Source organism: Apodemus sylvaticus, chromosome 5 (assembly GCF_947179515.1).
Source record: "Apodemus sylvaticus chromosome 5, mApoSyl1.1, whole genome shotgun sequence".
NCBI classification, from domain to species: domain Eukaryota; kingdom Metazoa; phylum Chordata; class Mammalia; order Rodentia; family Muridae; genus Apodemus; species Apodemus sylvaticus.
In genome coordinates, this window is record NC_067476.1 from 146,208,930 (window position 1) to 146,227,350 (window position 18,421).

At 37.9% G+C, this 18,421-nt stretch overlaps 1 protein-coding gene across 1 annotated transcript in view; it reads left to right on the top strand.

Annotated features, from left to right (window-relative positions):
- Positions 1 to 18,421, top strand: part of Top1 (DNA topoisomerase I) — an 80,748-nt gene that overhangs the window by 51,283 nt on the left and 11,044 nt on the right. Inside the window, exons 9-14 of the mRNA XM_052184172.1 lie at positions 3,432 to 3,547; positions 7,802 to 7,923; positions 8,728 to 8,850; positions 9,930 to 10,117; positions 10,342 to 10,486; positions 18,241 to 18,384. Coding sequence (XP_052040132.1) covers positions 3,432 to 3,547; positions 7,802 to 7,923; positions 8,728 to 8,850; positions 9,930 to 10,117; positions 10,342 to 10,486; positions 18,241 to 18,384 — 838 coding nt within the window. The remainder of the gene's footprint in view (positions 1 to 3,431; positions 3,548 to 7,801; positions 7,924 to 8,727; positions 8,851 to 9,929; positions 10,118 to 10,341; positions 10,487 to 18,240; positions 18,385 to 18,421) is intronic.

An 18,421-nucleotide genomic window follows, 5' to 3' on the forward strand; every position in this document is an offset into this window, starting at 1 on the left:
GGCTGGATAGATGGCTCAGATGAATAATGCTGTTCTTACAGAGAAGAGATCAGTTCTCAGCCACATCAGACACACAACAGTCTCCTGTGACTCCAGTTTAAGGGGATCCAGTGTTTCTGGCCTTTGTGGACACTCTTGCCCCTCTCCTTCCCATACTTGCACAGACAAATAGATAATAAATTCTTATAAAATTCAGGCTAGGAGTCAGTTGATAAAGTACTTGCTCAAGATCTTGAGCTTGATTCCTGTCACCTGTGTGCTCAAAATTCTTGTGCTGGGAAGGCTGAGAAGGGTACATTTTTAGGGCTCCCTGACTCCTGTTTATATCAGTCATTGGATTCCAGCTTCCAATGAGAAAAACTGTCTCAAAAACTAGGTGGAGAGTCAATATTGAGTAAGGTAGGAGGATCTTTGTGAGTTAGAGGCCATTCTGCTCTACATAGTTAGTTTCCAGACAGCTAAGACTACTCCCTGCCTCAAAAATAAAACCAAACCAAAAAATCAGAGTTTAATCTTCATTCTAGACAGCTTCCAGATTTTTAGATTTTTATCTACAAATCATTATTTTTCATAAATCTTATAGTCTATTGTAAGATACCTGCTAATACCAGGAGACCTTGACTTGAGAAAGCATGTAGGCCTACTTTTCTGCTTATATTCATTTTTAGACTGTTGAACTTTCTCCAAGGAAATGGTTTTTTTTTTTTTGTTTTTGTTTTTGTTTTTTTTTTTAAAAATAAAACAACCTAACTTTATAAGCCTAGCCCTCTTAATTGGTGCTGGTGTTGGAGTGTTAGAAGGCTAACACTACAATTTTATTTGTATGGTAATACCTGTGACTCCAATAATACTAATATATTTGGATAGTTTACATTTTTCTGTTTAAACTGAAGTTTTATGTTTAGTGAGTCATTGAATCTTTTAATTGGCTTAAATGGTAAGGAAGTTGTTATTTGTCCTGAAGAAAAACCATGTTGAATTTGAAGAAATTGTTAAGACATGGTTTGAAATCTTAATTTCAAAACAATGGAGTTGATGGCAAGAATATAAGGGGAAACATGGTATTTTGACTCCTCCACAGTTATGCTGTGACTGTTAAAACAGATGGGTCACTTGCAGAGGCTTTCACATGCTTGCAAACATTTTCTCTGATTGGAGAGTAGTAGATTTGATGATCAGGTAGTTTCTGCATCTGGGCCTTTGTCATTAGCTAGTATAGTAACGTTCTATCTGTAAAGTGGTTGTTGATTATAGAAAGTTTTATTGTTCCCCCTAGGTCTCAGACTTTATAAAATCTTTACCTAAAAAAAAAGAAAATATTAAGTACTTACAATGTAATTTAAATATATATTTAAAATATACATAAAAATTGTCGTCTTATTAATAAATAAGCTGTAATGAGATACACATCCATTAAGATGGCAACAAAAAGAAGTGTTGGTGGGGGCAGAAATAGAGAAATTGGAATCTTTGTATACTTGAAGAGAATGGTATATCCCTTGTAGAAGACAGGAAGGTGCCTCTGCCAATACTCAGCTTTCTTCTGTTTGTTTGTCCTTACTGCAGGCTGGCCTTGGGTTCCTGGCTCAAGTTTTTTTGTTTGTTTGTTTCTTTAGCCTCCCAAGTTACTGGAACTGTAAGCCAATTCCATTATGCCCAATAAGAAATTCTTTGTGTATTATATTAGCCCTTTATAAGATTTTTAACTTTGAGCTATTTTCTTTCTTCATGAGTTTATTCTCTCTTATTTCTTGAATATTCTATTTGATCCACAGGTATTTTTTAAAATTTTTATTTAGCCCAACTTATATGTGGTTTTGCTGCTGTTTTATATTTATTGTATCCAAGGAATCACTGCCAAATTCAATGTTATGAACCTGTTCCCCTTTATTTTCTCCTAATGTCCAAATGAGCTTTAGCTTTTATATTTAGAATTTTAATTTTCTGGTTCATATTGAGTTAACTTTTGTAAATAGTATAAAGGACTTGCCCATTATCATTTTCTGCAAACTCCAGGGCTGAAAATCTGTCATCTCTAACCATAAAATGATCATAATTCTTGTTAAAAATGACTTGCCAATATATGTTGACTATAGTTTTATATAACAGTATTGTTACAGTTTAAAGGATTCATTTAATTCTTATTCTGATTCTGAATGTTTAAAATATGGGACATGGAATTAATGGAACTAATTAATAGCAGAACATATCACAACAATCCCAGCACTCAGGCCGAGGCAGTCAGATCTCTTGAGTTCAAGGCCAGTGTGGTCTACAGAGTTATTTCCAGGACAGCCAGGGCTACATAGAGAAACCCTGTCTCATAAGACAACTACAAACCCAAACCAGAACAGGAATCCATAAAATTCCCTTTGTTTAGAAGTAGCAGTAAAGATAGAGTTTGAGAAATATAAAAGTAGTTTGTATATCAAATGGATTCAGTTCAAACTCTGAGGGGGTGTTAAGGTCTGTTTATCAGTGTAAAGGGTGTGTTAGAAACATCCAAATGCAATGACCAATCCTTCAGTAGATCTGTACCTGTAAAATACTGGATCTCATTGGTGAAGTTATAATCAGAGTAAATACTAAAATGACACTAAAAATTAGGTTTTTTTAGAACTGATAATGTGTTATAGTTACATATAAAATCAATTTTATAAAGATAATTGCTGAAATATGTATTGAACTTTCACATCCACAACTTTGAAGTGATGAGTAGAAATAGAAATATAATAAATATATATATCTCTGCAGTTAAATGTTTTTTTATGCTCAGTTTTTTTAAATAAAATGTTTTAGAAAGCTATTTACTCTGCAGTTTATTTAGATTTTTGTCAAATGTCTACTAGATCTGTGTATTTCAGAAGTGCCTTAAACTTAGTGTATCTCAGACTATTCTCAGTCCTTTTGCAATTCTTTTGTTTGCTTGTTTGTCTTTGTCTTGTTTTCTTGAGACAAGGTCTTACTATGTAGCCTTGGCTGTTCTAGAACTCGGGCTTTTGCTGGCCTCTGACTTCTGAATGCTGGAACTAAAGGAGCCCTGTCTGGTTGTGCTTTGTACTTTCAAATAGGGCTGCTTTCTCCTTAATTTTTACCCTCATGCCATCAGTTTAGTAATGCCTCTTTCACGTGTACCACTATGGCATATTGTTAGCGTACCAAAGTAGAACAATTATCCCAATTTTTATATTCCATAGTTATTGCCATGTTCTTTTAATACTTAGTATCTCTAAACTGAAACTGTTGAAAGGAAATTCTTTTTAGTTACCATATTCTTTCATCTTGCTTGAAATTGCTCCCTTTTTCAGTGAAACACAGCCTTTGAATGCGTACCACCAATTGGCTAGTTAATTATTTTGGCATTTAATAAGTGAGGATCTTTTTATTAAGCAAGGTGATCTCTTAATGAGCTTGTGCCTTGTTTTTGAAAGGTGGGAAGAAGAACGCTATCCAGAAGGCATCAAATGGAAATTCCTAGAACATAAAGGACCTGTCTTTGCTCCACCATATGAGCCTCTGCCAGAGGGTGTCAAGTTTTACTATGATGGTGAGTTGTTTCAGGTTGTTTGAATTTTGGCTAAGAAAGGTTTGTTTCTATTCAGGGATAGAAAATGAGGACACTGCCTGTATTGTACAGTCCTATCTAGTTACTTTATTTTATTGTCTATGTGTGGTTTGGGAAAAGGAATCTCGTGTTTAAATCATAAAGGACCCCTTTGCTGCTTGAAAAATATGAAAAAGGTGGATGTTAATGTCTTATCTATAGTCCTAAAAAGGTTACTTTATGTGGCTCACAGCTGCCTATAGCCTACACACCGAAGGTTTTTATCTGCACTCAGTAGGAAGCTGTTCTGTTCTGTTCTGTGGGGTTGTTCTCATTCAAACAGTAGCACTTAGTGATAATACCATATGCCAGCAAGCTGCTTATCATTAGATCACTATTAGCAAAGGATTAGCTGCCGTCATTCAGCCTCTAGGCAGGAATCATAAGCTGTGTCACTGTATGTAGTGTAACTGTTCCTGTAATAGGTGAATTTTAAAGAATTGCTCTGCCTAGGTCTCTTATTTTTATTTTTTGAGATATTTTTAACTGTGTAGCCCTGCCTGGCCTGTAACTTGATAATGTAGATCAGCTGTCCTTGAATTCAGTAGATGTACCTGTCTGCTCCTGAGGCATATGTCACCTTATCTGGCCTCCCTGAGTCTCTTGGAACTTTCCAAAATGTCTGAGAGTTACACATCTGTGTTTTTGTCCTTGGGTTGAGGGATTTGAGAGTAGTCTCTCACAATTCTTTGACTGACAGTGTATCAAGTAGTAATGTCCAACTAATTCCTTTATTCCTAGAGTTCTGTCCAGAGATGCTAGAGTTGTTTCTCAAACCCTATATGTATTTAAGATCCAGCAGTTTAATAGATGAGAAGTAGGACTGGGTGCTTCTGAATCAAATGAATGTATTTTCTAACAGGAACTAACACTGTACAGCAAAGCTACTGGGAAGTAGCTGGTAGCAACCATTCAGAGCTATTTGGTGCATCTCTTTGACCACTAGCAATGGCTTTAGGAGCATAGATATCTGTGGGTTTAGGATGAGATAGGTTTATTAGCATCTAATAATTGAAATATGTATATGAAACAAATGAATTTTGACCTGGGTCTCATCCTTTAAGATATTTTCTTTCTCTTTCTCTCTCTCTCTCTTTTTTTTTTTTTTTTTTTTTGAGATAAGGTCTCATCATATAGTCTTAGCTGGCTTTGAACTCAGAGATCCACTTGTCTCTGCCTCCTGAGTGATGGGGCACTGATTACCTTATTAATCATATCCAACCTGATACATTGTTTTTACACATACACACACACAGATGAACATGCACACACATGTAGTTTTCTCCAAGATCTTCAGGTGAAAAAAATGAAAATCTAAGCACTTTTGGTTTCACATGTTTGGAAAAGTGATGTTCAACTAGTATTTTCCAAAAGGCTCATTCTGTAAGTCAGGAAAATGTGTTTATATTGAATATGCTTGTGTTTAGACACCCAAGTCCCAGACAGATAGAGACTACTGATTTAATCTATTTAGGAAGTCTTAAACCACTTAAATAGGAAGTGACTTAAACCACTTGGTGGTCTGACTGGCAAATGTTTAGATTAGCTAAGCAGTTTGATCAGAAAGTATAAGACACCTTACATACTGGGCCATTTCTGGAGACTTATGAAAATACTGAATTTAAACTTCCTGGTGAAGAGAAGAGGCCTAAGACCCTGAAAAAGACAACTGCTGTATTCTGTAGCCTGATCTGGTCTCATTAACTTTAGAGCACTTTGTGGAAAAGCCTCACTGTGAAAGTCAAGGTGATAATAGAAAGTAGATTTTTTTATCATGGGGATTCTGTTATTTTTCAGTATAGGAAACTAATGCCTGGAAAAGAGTTTATTGTTGACTGTGGTCCCTTCCTTTATTTTCTTTTCTCTGTTGTTCCTCCTGGGATTTACTCCCTTTGATTATAAAATTCAGGCACAATAAGTCAATAGTGTTTGACTTACTAGTGCAAACTGGTAAGTAAGTACCTGTAGGCAGGCCTTGCCCTGGAGTTCCCCCCTCCGGCCACCTCTGCATAGGACACGAGTTGGCTGAAACACAGAATTGCAGCCTCTGCTAAGGACCTGCCATTTCAACTCTGACTCAACAGTTTCTTTCCATTTCTAGGAGCTCAGCCTTTTCCATAAAGTACTACTATTGCTGGGAACCCTCCTCCACTCCTGCTGTAGGAGCTGTTACTTCATCCTTCCACAGCCCATTTAAAACAAATCAAGTAGCTTTACTGGGTGGGGTAAAGCCACTGCAGTCTGGAGGCATCCCACCCCAAATAAGAACACTACTGAATATTCAGTTGATGTGAAATATACCAGGGAACACATTCATTTAAATTTCCTTATCTATTTTTATTTTTTGTTTGGTTTTGAGATGCTGATTTTGTAGCCTATAGCTTCAAATGCACAATCCTTTCTCAGCTTTCTGAATGCTATAATTATAAGCTAGTTCTACCTTGTCCCTTTGTTTGTTTGATTATATTCTCCATTATATTTGAATCATGTTGCTGTTTTGCTGGCAACTCTTGTCCAGACCTGAGTGGGGATGGGGAGAAGCAGGAAACATCTTACTTAGAATCTTGAATGGGCTGAGGAAGAGCTACACCACCAGTTGTGTCTTCCAGGCTGATTATCTGCCTATAGCACAAGTGTCAGTTTTGTGAGGAATTCCCTATGTTTTATACAGTCTGGTTGAGCAATACTACCCATTATAAGATAAGATGCCATTTTACAATGAGTAGGCTTCTGGTTAAATTTTAGATTTCTGTAATAAATGTGAATCCTTTTGAATTACTATTAGTACTTACATAATTGTGCTGTGAGATTATATTAATCTCATTTAGAATACAGCTAAATGCTATTATGGCATAAATTGTTTTCCGTATAATATTGTAAAGTTGGTTTTTTGAGAAAAGATAGGAATAGCCCCTAGGAATGCAATATTCTCTTTGAATATTTGGTATATTAAGTACTTTTCACTGCCAGTTATGATCTGTCTGAGGAACACAAGATCACCTCCAAGGATTTATTAAATCAGTTTAGTGGCTTTCCTTGTGAATGGTTTTTTTAGAGCAGTCTTTACATATATGTACATGCTGTCCAGACAGATCCACTCTCACTTCATGCTGTGGACTGATTGGACTTTCCTGAAAGAAGTGAGTTCCTGGTGCTGTTTCCATTGTTTCGGATGCACTCTTATGTGTACCTGTATTTCACTCTGCATACACTAGTGCTCCAAAAGTGCTTTTTCTGGCTGTGAAGATGGCTCAGTGGGTAAAGTACTTTCTGAACCTGCCTGATGACTTAAGGTTGTTTCCTTAGAACCACATTAAAGTAGCATACTTGTCTGTAGTTGTAGCCCGTCCCTATGGTGAGAGGGAAAGTGGAAATGAGAATTGGATGAGTCTGTGCCAGCTACTATATATATATATAGCAGTGAACAAAAAGACCTTATCTTAAAATAAGATGGAAGGCAAGGACTGCCACCTAAGAATCTGACCTTACGTGGGCACTGTTGCACACATACAACCCCACACATATACACACAATGCAGTTTTTGATTCTAGGTATAGGATTGAGGCCCAAAACTTGGTATTTATAACAAATTTGCTTGTGATGCTTTTGGTGTGTACACTTCTTGAGTAGCAAGGTTCTAGAGAAGGTTTTATTTAGGCTTTTTATATGGGAAATCTGGGCTTGCCTGCTATGAATATTTATTTTTATTCATATTCCACCCACGTAACTTTGAAGAAGAAAGATGCCTATTTCTTTTCCCCACAATTCCTTTCTTCCACTCCCTGCCCCTATCCTTTCCTCCCCTTCTTGAACAGAGGCTGCTTAGCTTAGCAGTGGCAGGAGTCCTGAGGATTTGATTTTTAAAAACCATTGAAGAGGTGTAAAGGACCCTGCTTGCTGAAAGGAAAAGGAAGAGTGGCTGGGCCTTCCCCAGGTCATCCCTGTCCTGAGCAGGCACCTGGGAACAATTAACTGGCATAGTCTCCAAAAAAAGACCCAGGTAAATATCTACTAAAGAGAAGGAGAAATTTTATAAGTAGTTATATAACAGTATGTGACTCTGTTGTTATAACTGTGTGTCAACAGACCTTTGTACACCTTGGAAAGGTAAGCCATCAGCAATGACCTCTCCAGGATTCAATGCACATAGAATGTGAATATTGTGCCTCACTCCTTGGAACCGTTTTTTTCCTTCAGGTAAAGTTATGAAGCTGAGTCCCAAAGCAGAAGAAGTAGCTACATTCTTTGCAAAAATGCTTGACCATGAATATACTACTAAGGAAATATTCAGGAAAAATTTCTTTAAAGATTGGAGAAAGGTATTGTGGTCCATGAGTTCATATCTTAATAGTTTACAAAAGTGCTAACTGGGAGGTGTAGCCCATTTGTTAATGTCTTCATTGTTTTAGAAAATGCAAAATATAATTTAATGTATATCTTTTGTCCCTTAATATTTTAGTGGGGTTTTTGTTAAACAAGAATATATCCTTTCTCTCAGCTTTCATGTGACTGCAGGAAGGAGTTTATCAGATTAGGTTAAACAGAAAACCTCAATTCCAGTTGCGAAAAGGAAACATTGTTTCTGAAGGGATTGTCCTCTGATGCCTTTGCACAGGGTTAGTCTGACCACCTATTCTGTCTTGATCCCTGGTGACCTACCTATACTATGTTAGCCTATATAAAAAATACCATTGTTCTCCATTTGGATAGTTGTGAATAAAGGCTGAATCAAAATGCATCATCTAAGACATTGTAAAGTCAGATTTAATAAGAGCAGTAGTAGTTGTTCTCCATGGGAATAGTAAAGTATTACTCTTTATTGCTAAAGTAATTGATTAATATATGTCTCTTGCATTGGTGTTTATTTATATCCTTGTGAGTGTATTTTTGTCAAAGATTGCCAAAAAAGGAAAGTAATTTTTCTCTATGATAAATCACTAAAAATATTTTTATATTAAAATAATATTATAACAGAAAAACCCCTCTTCCCAGAAGAAAAGGTCACTGAGGTTGGCTAATCTTCTAGATACCTTTGATTAAAGGGGAAAAAAAAGATTTAATTTTGAAGAAATAGGAAGACTTATTAATATATTTAATTTTTTTTTACCTTTTCATTCAATTAGGAAATGACTAATGACGAAAAAAATACAATTACCAACCTAAGCAAATGCGACTTTACACAGATGAGCCAGTATTTCAAAGCGCAATCAGAAGCTCGGAAACAGATGAGCAAGGAAGAAAAATTGGTATGATAGAATCTACTGAAGTAGAAAATCTTGGATAGTGGTTCTTTGTCTAATATTTTGGTTCTTGTGACACAGATTGAATTCATTAATTTTATATTTTTCTGTGTTAAAGATTTACTTAGTAAAGTCTAAATATGTTTATGAGTTATGCTAACTGGCAGGTATCTGTTGGTACATGCCTGTAATCTCAGCATCTAGACATGAGGCAAGCAGATTACTGCAAATTAAGTTCCATTCTGTGATGGAAGCAAGAACTGTGATGTCTTCACAAAACAAACAAAAATATTGCATTAGACTTTTTTTGGTTTTTTGTTTGTTTGTTTGTTTGTTTTTCAAGATAGGGTTTCTCTGTATAGTCCTGACTGTCCTGGGACTCACTCTGTAGACCAGGCTGGCCTTGAACTCAGAAATCTGCCTGCCTGTTCCTCCCAAGTGCTAGGATTAAAGGTGTGAGCCACCACTGCCTGGCTTCTCTCCTTTATAAGGCTCACATTTAAAAATACCTAGGTAGGACTGGGGCTACAGTAGCTCAGTTGGTACAGGGCTTTCCTAATGTATTTGAGACCATGAATTTACCCCCCAGCACTGCATAAAACCATGTGTGATGGTAGTACATGTCTAGAATATCAGCCCTTGGGAAGTGGAGACAACTTCTTGTCAGAAATTCAGTGGCACTCTCAGTTACATAGAGAATTTGAAGACATCTGGGGATCCATGAGACTAAATCGTTGAAACTAAGCTAAGCTAAAAATAAATGATGTTTATAAATCTATACCCTTTATAATAGAAGATTAAGTTTTGAAGCTTTAGTTTACTGGTATTCACAGTTCTGTTTGCAGTTCTCCAAAAGACAAAAGTTTAGAATCTGTTAATTATTTAAAGTTAGTTATTCTTGATAGATCTTTTTTCAATTTATTTTATATGTTTAAAATCCACTAGACTTTTTCCTATATTTGAGTTCATTTCTGAGTGATTTTTAGACTTTACTGTAGACTTTTCTTCTGTAAGAGATAAAAATATGCAATTCTTAGCATGCAGGAGTTTGAATCCATTTTGTATACTTCTTTGGTCTATTTTAGAAAATCAAAGAAGAAAATGAAAAATTATTGAAAGAATATGGTTTTTGTGTAATGGATAATCATAGAGAGCGGATTGCCAACTTCAAGATAGAGCCTCCAGGGCTTTTCCGAGGCCGAGGTAACCACCCCAAGATGGGTATGCTGAAGAGAAGGATCATGCCCGAGGACATCATCATCAACTGTAGCAAGTGAGCACAACAGTTCATCTGTAGGGGAGAAGTGGGTGCATGGCTGTGTCCTTGTGGCTGGTGGTTTGGACTATTCATAGTGTTACGAGTGATCTGTGAGAGCAGTGTAGTGCTTGCATGGGTAGGTCTCCCAAGTTTTTGTTCGGAATTGAGGACAGGATGAGAGGGGACATGGTTTGTCACTTTTCATTTCACTTTTCTTTTCGCATGATTATTTTTCATAGAGATGCAAAGGTTCCTTCTCCTCCTTCTGGACATAAATGGAAGGAAGTCCGACATGATAATAAGGTTACTTGGCTGGTCTCCTGGACAGAGAATATCCAAGGTTCTATCAAATATATCATGCTGAATCCCAGTTCACGAATCAAGGTGAGCATAAGTATAGGCCACGCCCACTGGTGGGGCTAACATAATAATCTTTCCTTTGGTTGTATTGTGATGTGCTTTCTAGACTCATTTTACCAAATCAAAAGCCTTCCCTTTCCCTTAAAGGGCAAGTGCTTTCATGGTTAGCATTACTTGGTTGGTAAACTCATATTTAAAGATGTTTTATGGCCGGGCAGTGGTGGCACATGCCTGTAATCCCAGTACTCTGGGAGGCAGAGGCAGGCGGATTTCTGAGTTTGAGGCCAGTCTGGTCTACAGAGTGAGTTCCAGGACAGCCAGAGCTACACAGAGAAACCCTGTCTTGGAAAACCCAAATTCAAAAAAAAAAAAAAAGATGTTTTATGTTTGTGTCCTATTGTAATCTTACCTGTGGAAATTTTCTGATATCCCATTATGTTCTGAGTGAGTGCATATGGTAATAGTGATTACGCAGGTGCAGCTCTTGCCTACACTGTCAGTGCTACTATCTGGAGGTCGGGATGTGATGACGTGGTTAGTAGGCTTATGTGAAAAATGTAGAAACTATTTTTCTCTAAATATAGAAACAAACTATAAAACCTAGAGCTTTATATACTTTGTTTTCTGATGTCTCATCAGAGTAGCTTCCTTTACTTTGTGATTGAAATATTGCCAGCCCACCATGTGCATATTACATACTCAGTTGTTTTCAGTTGTTACATTTACTGAGAGGGACTGTCTTGGGATCCAGGTAGCTATATACTCTGTGCTCTTACGAGTTTTATAAGCTTCTTCCATCAGACTCTATGGATATGTGAACTACAACCAAAAGAGACGTTAGGTTCACAAAAACAGCCAAGAAAATTGGCTCTGTGTAGTCTATAGAACTGTTTTCCATTTTAGAGTCTGAAGCTAAAGACTTTTGAAACCCTTGTTTATAAGGATTTAGCTTCTGTTAAGATCCGAGAGTCACAGATGAAAAAGCTATGTAAATTTTGCATGCTTTCTAGCTTATACCCTGTGGTCTGACATGTATGTGTCTTAATAAAAATACCATCCAGATATTATTCCTTTCTTCCATGAGTAATTTACCGAACTACAGAACTGGATAAAGAAACCATGGTTTTATTCCTTTATGGATCTGTAGTTTGGTGGGCAAATTGTGTAAGGATCCAGTTGTGTTAAAAGAAAGGTAATTGTTCCTTTAATACAGTAGTTATTCTTAACACCATAATGGACTTTTTTTTTTTTTAAAGGAAATCAAATTAAAATTAGCACTTAAAAGAGGTCTTCTCAATAGACTTGGGTGCTTATGGCCAAAAGAGGAGGGTATAGGGACGTGAAAAGTAACACAGAAAGTGTCAAATAAGACTAGGGGAGGAGGCTTAATAAATAAGAACACTTTTTGTAAAAGCAAGAAGATGTGACCTGAGTTCACATCTATCTACTCCACCGACATGAAGCTAGACGTAGCCATGCGTACCTGTGACTTCAGTGTTGGGAACATATACAGTCAGATACTAGGAGCCCCTGGCCAGCCAGCTGAGCTGAGATTGTGGTCTTCAGCTTCTGAATCAGGTGGAGGGGCTAAAGAGATGACTTAATGGTTAAGAGTACTGGCTGTTTTTCCAGATGGCCAGTGTTTGATATTCTTAACACCCATACATAGAACAACTCAGTTCTAAAGGGATCTGACGCCCTCTTCTGTCCTTGGGCTCTGCATGTATGTGGTACACAGCCAGGCAAAATACCTATAAACATAAAGTAAAAATCTTTTAAAAATAAAGCTAGAAGCCGAGCAGTGGTGGCGCACACCTGTAATCCCAGCACTTGGGAGGCAGAGGCAGGCAGATTTCTGAGTTCAAGGTCTGGTCTACAGAGTGAGTTCCAGGACAGCCTGGGCTACACAGAGAAACCCTGTCTCGGAAAAAATAAATAAATAAATAAAACTAGAGAGTCTCCTCATGCTTATACAGAGATGTGTGCCTACACACACACACACACACACACACACCACACCCTGTAATGTGCATGTACCACATACATGGCAACTTATAAGTAGTGGTGGTTCTAAAATATTGTTAATATACTAAATGTCACATTAATGGTATATGCTCTGTATATTCACCATAGTCAGAATATTGTCAATCTGTGATGAGTATTATTTTAGTGTTAAAAAGCTTTTTCACGTAAGTTGGCATTTAATAACCAGTATAGGCATATATTCATGAATAAATTTAATCTGTGGGAATTTTTTTTTAAAAAAGTCCTATATCAGATTGCTGTTAACACTATCAGTCTTCTTAGAATGTAATTTAGATTGCCAGTCTCATGCAATCCCATGACATCCTGCTGTCAAATTGTGGCCAGTCTCAAATAACATGCCAAAGAAGACTGTGTTCTGTTCCAAGAAGAGAACCATTTAAGGACTTTGAATAGAAGGCTGTCTTAAACATAGGTTACCAATTTCAGCAAGATTAGCAAGCATGACAGTTATCACACCAATAAATATAAAGAGTGATAAATGCTGCTTCACAGAAGTATAAGTGCTATTTAAGAGTATACCTCAGGGCTCAATCTTGGCTCAGTTTCAAGGAAGGCTTTTCCACAGAGATAATATTTAAGGTTAGATTTCTGAGATGAATAGAAATCTCATTTGCCACTAGAAAGAAAAACAAAGGGAATTAGCATTCCACAGAGAGAATGGGACCTTTTGAAATTTCTGCCATGAGGAAGAACTCACACGTTTGGGAAACAGAGTGCTTTGAGCAGTAAGAGACATGAAAAAGGCCCTGTGGAAGCAGACAGGCCAGGACTTCAGCTCCAACTTTTTTCTTTTTCTTTCTTTTTTTTTTTTTAAATAAGTCTAAAAGGAAGCTACTGACCTAGATGTAAAGAAGAAAACAAGACTGGACTGGTGACATAATTGATAGTTTTGACTACTACTTGGTACAGCCTGTATTGGATACAAATAGGAAGTTAGAAGGCCTCTAGATAGCTGTTCTTCTATAGAACTATAGTGACCAAGGTAGGTGATGGCAGTGAAAGTGGAGGAAAGAGTAGATTTTAAGTATGTGGTTGTGGTGTCCCCCTGTAGGCAAAAATTACAGGAAACTAGTTCTCACAAGAGTGAGATAGATCCCTGCTAGGCAAGCTAGGGCAGCACCTCAAGAGCAGAGCTGTCAGCCAGTCTTAGTGTAGACAGTAACTAGATAACTGCATAGTAAGGATTTTTCTAGGTTTCTGCAAGATAGAGTAGAAAAACTTTAGAATCACCTCATGATAGAATGCTTGACTTGAGACAACTGGGATGAGATCCCAAGAGTAGTAATTACAGGTCTGGGAAGTCAGACTGCTGGCAACCTGTGGTGAAGGCAGTGCCTGTGGCTTCTTGAGGTTGGTTGCTCGCAGTCTTGTAGGCTCCATTATCTAGCAGAACAGCAGTGGCTTCAGAGGGAAGAGTCTGACAGCACCATGAATACTGGGTAGTACTGCTACCCAGAGAAGTATTCCTTTCTTAAATAAAGACATAGGTTCAAGCTGTAGGATTTGGAGGGGAGGGGGTTGTTGGTGCTATTGTTGTTTTAGGTTTATTTTATTTTATGTGTATTTGTATTTGCCTGCATAATGCATGTATATTTTGTTTGTGCCTTGGATCTGCAGAGTTCAATAAAAGGTTTCAGATCCCCTGAACCAGAGGTAGTTAGGGACAGTTGTGAGCTGTTTATGGGTGCTAGGAACCAAAACTCTTTCCTCAGTAAGGGCGGAAAGTACACTTAACCGCTGAACAATTTTTCCAGCTCTGAGTTTTATTTTAATGAAATAATTCAAATATATAAGAATAGATGTATAATAAATTCTTGTCTGGCATTGTCAGATCTTAGTACTATGTCCAATATACTCAATCATTTAATTAAAATACTACTATGGGGGCACAGCCTTTACACTCAGAAGAATCTCTGAGTGTAGTTCCAAGCTAGCAAGAGCTACTCTGCAGGCCTTGTTTTCTTTCTAGATTCTGATAAATTTCACATGCTCCAATGAGTACTACCATGCCAGTGCACACATGGAGGATTTATGGGTGGCACTAACTGTTCTGAGTTATCATAAAACCAAAAACTTGAAGTGGTGAGGTATGTGGGGAGGGCTTGAGGAAAAATGGAAGATAGATTTTTTTTTTATATAAATGTATGAAAATTTAAAAGTAAAGATGTAGGGATTCAAATTATTTTTTATTAAAGATTTATTGATTTATTGAATGTATATAAGTACGCTGTAGCTGTACAGAGTGTTGTGAGCCTTCATGTGAATTGAACTCAGGACCTCTGATTGCTCCGGCCCAAAGAGTTGTTCATTGTTATATGTAAGTACGCTGTTGCTGTCTTCAGACACACTAAAAGAAGAGGGTGTCAGATCTTTTTACAGATAATTGTGAGCTACAATGTGGTTGCTGGGGTTTGAACTTAGATCCTTTGGAAGAGTAGTTAGTGCTTTTAACTGCTTAGCCAATTCAAATTATTTTTAAAAAGCTGGGCATGGTAGTACTTGCTAGTAAATCCAGCACTGGGAAGGTGGAGACAGGAGGGATCGCTGGGCCTGGCTTGTCCTACAGTCTGGCCTAAGTGGTGAGTCTGAGCAACTAGCCTGAGTTTGTCTTAATTCACGCATTGAAAGTATAGAAGCAAATGGTATCCTCCCCAGTACAGATCCTGAGAAGAGTTAAAAGACAACTCTCATTTCCTGCTGCTCTGCAGCCCTGACTCCATTTGCCCGTATTATTGAGTGGAAAAGTATCTACATTTCAAAGAAGTATGGTGGCCACTGGTTTATAACTGTCACTAACTAGTTTTCTCTCCATTATGGAGAAGTTGCCAACTAGGGAAAGAGAAAAGGGAGTCCTACAGTATCTGCCTTTGTGTTACCAAACTGATTTCCTACTCCACATTAGTAATGTGTTGATGTTGTAATAGAATTTAAGGGAGCACATCTCTGCCAGTGTTAGGAAAGGACCTTCTATGATGGTTTTGATGTGACACCCTAGAAGACCTAGGTGGATATTTTTTAGAAGCAATCCAAAAAGCTTTTAAGTTATTATCATTTTATAGGCTCTGTTCATTAGCCCTGAAAAGCAACTAGGACAAGTATATTTGGAGGCTAGCCCTTGCCTATTAGCTCTTCACAGGGTGTCTTCTGTTCTTGATTCCCATCCTAGTGTTCTAGAGAAAACTTTGATTTGTTCCAGGAGGTCAATCATGTGAAGGGAAAGGAGTCTACTACTGGCTAGGTAGTGTATTTTGGTGAGTCTTTCAGGTGAGGCTGTGGTTTATGTACGAAATTGTGATAGAGGTGCATTATTGTTTTGTATCAGGTGGATAGCTTTTATTGTACTTTTTCTGATTTGTTCTCTTAAATGTCAAGATGTACTTAGAGAAGAATTTCCAGCTTCCTGGAAAATGAGACAAGTATAAGTTATTGAACCTCTTGTTTTAAAGTCAAACAAGCCCATACAAATAGTATACACACAGTCTGAGGAAATGTTGACAACTTTTTAGCACATCCAGAAAAGTATTGCTTTCTGAGAATTTGTTAAGATCTGGAGGTAAGCCTTTTTGTTCTATGCACCCCCCCATGCCTTTATGTGGTCCCATGGGTCAGGTCCTTTTTTCTCAGGTGGAAACCAAGAATATACAAAAAGAAATCACTATCGCTTCCTATCCTTTGTTGTAGGATCAAAGAATTAAGAGTAGAAATTCTTGGGTTATTTCTCTTTCTTTAAATCCCATGTGTCTATGTAGTGGCATGTGCATTGAGTCCTGAAGTGTGAGAGGCATCAAATTCCCCTGGAGCTGGAGTCACAGGTCACTTCTGATATGGGTATTGAGCTCAAATCTTCTAGAAGAGAGCAGCAGGAGCTCTCTCCAGCCCCAGAGTTTTAGGTTCTTATGTGGTCAGTTTTGCACCTTGAGGAATTTTCTGATCTCTCTCACTTGACATTATTAATCCTTGCTTTTGAGTCTGTTTCTACTCAGGGTGGTAACAGAAATCTTCTGTTTTGTTTTTTTTTTTGTTGTTGTTGTTGTTGTTGTTGTTGTTTGTTTTGTATTTTTTTTTCCCCGAGACAGGGTTTCTCTGTATAGCCCTGGCTGTCCTAGAGCTCACTCTATAGACCAGGCTGGCCTCGAACTCAGTAATCTGCCTGCCTCTGCCTCCCAGAGTGCTGGAATTACAGGCGTGCACCACCACCGCCCGGATCTTCTGTCTTTGTTTTAATAATATTTTTTATTTAGTCTTTCTAAATTTCCTTCAATGTACAATTCCCTGCCTTCCAGATCTGTACTACCAGATTCCCTGCACACACATATCATTTTCTCAACTTTGTGTCTTTACTTTTTAGTAACCCACTAAGTTGAATTCATGGTGTCCATATATGCATAGGTGGGGGCTGTCCAATGGGGCATAGGAAAGCTACCAGGTACCACACTTCAAAAGAAAACACTACAAATACATACTAGCAGCCCCCAAATGTTAATAGCTCCTCAGCTAGGAGTTGGGGCTTGTGTATCCCTCCCCACTTCATGATGGAATGTTGACTGGTTTGATACTGTGCAGGCAACTAGAGCAGTTCTGAGTACAATGGCTTTACCATGTTCAGAAGATACCTTGACCCCAGTCCTTCCTGCTTGTACCTCTTTAAGTCTTTCCATCACATGCTTTTCCTGAACCTTGAGGTCAGACTGTGTGATGTAGAGATCCCATTCATGCCTGAATATTTCACAGACATTCTGTTCTCTGTACTTCAACCAGTTGCAGCCTTGGTATCTATTGCACAACTCTGCTGATGAGGACCGTGTCTGGGGTGTAGAGATATGTGGCCTGATGCTGTGTCCACTTAGCATCACATTAGTGCTTTCTTTTACCCATCAGACCTGTGAGCTCTCCAGCTCTAGGTTCTCAGTTAGGTTTATAAGACCAAGAATGTGTAACATTTTCATGACACTTCATGGGCTTTAGGATTAGAGCTCAAACTTTATGCCAAAAGCCGTTTTGTTTTGTTTTGTTTTTAAAGAAACCATGTCTTGTACACCTTTAATCCCAACATTTAGAGGCAGAGGCCAGCAGATCTCTCAGTTCAAGGCAGCTTAATCTACGGAGTTAGCTCTAGGACAGTTAGGGCTACACAGAGAACCCCCTGTCCTGAAAAACCAAAGAGAAGAAAAGGAAGAAAGGTGTTCCCAGAAACATTTTCCCCCTCTGTCAAATCAGAGATAATTTTTAAATGCAGAAGTGAGAAAATGGTGAATAATTACACCTACTCATGGAAGCTTTTCTGTTCCTTGGTAATTACATGTTGTAGTCTTGGGTTCTGTTTCTTTGATAAGTCCATGAAACTCTATGGTTGTCTTGAATTTAATGGAATTCAGTGCTTGCAGAAACTGGTATTTGTGATAGCAGAAAACTGGTAATGGAGCATACATTACACAGCAAGGCTCTGGTGCTCATGAAGCAATGGGGATGCTTACATCCTTTATGTTGATAGAAGTCAGTTTTAGGGCATGTTTGGTGGGATTCTCACAATAGTGTGAACCTCTTTTTAGATTGGAAAGCTTTCTTAGCAATTAGGAAGGAATCAGTTATGTGAAAGTAGAATAGCACGTATTCTTATCTATCTAACTGCCCTAGACTTTCTCTTAGTTCTATGCTTTTCCAGCTTTGGTTAAGTTTAGGTTCCTGTTCTTGGGTTCAGAGCTCTGAATATTCATTGTGTTGCTTCACTGCAGGGCGAGAAAGACTGGCAGAAGTATGAGACTGCTCGGCGTCTGAAGAAGTGTGTGGACAAGATCCGAAATCAGTATCGTGAAGACTGGAAGTCCAAAGAGATGAAAGTTCGGCAGAGAGCTGTAGCATTGTACTTCATTGATAAGGTGGGGACAGGTTTCTTTATCCACATTGGATAGTTCT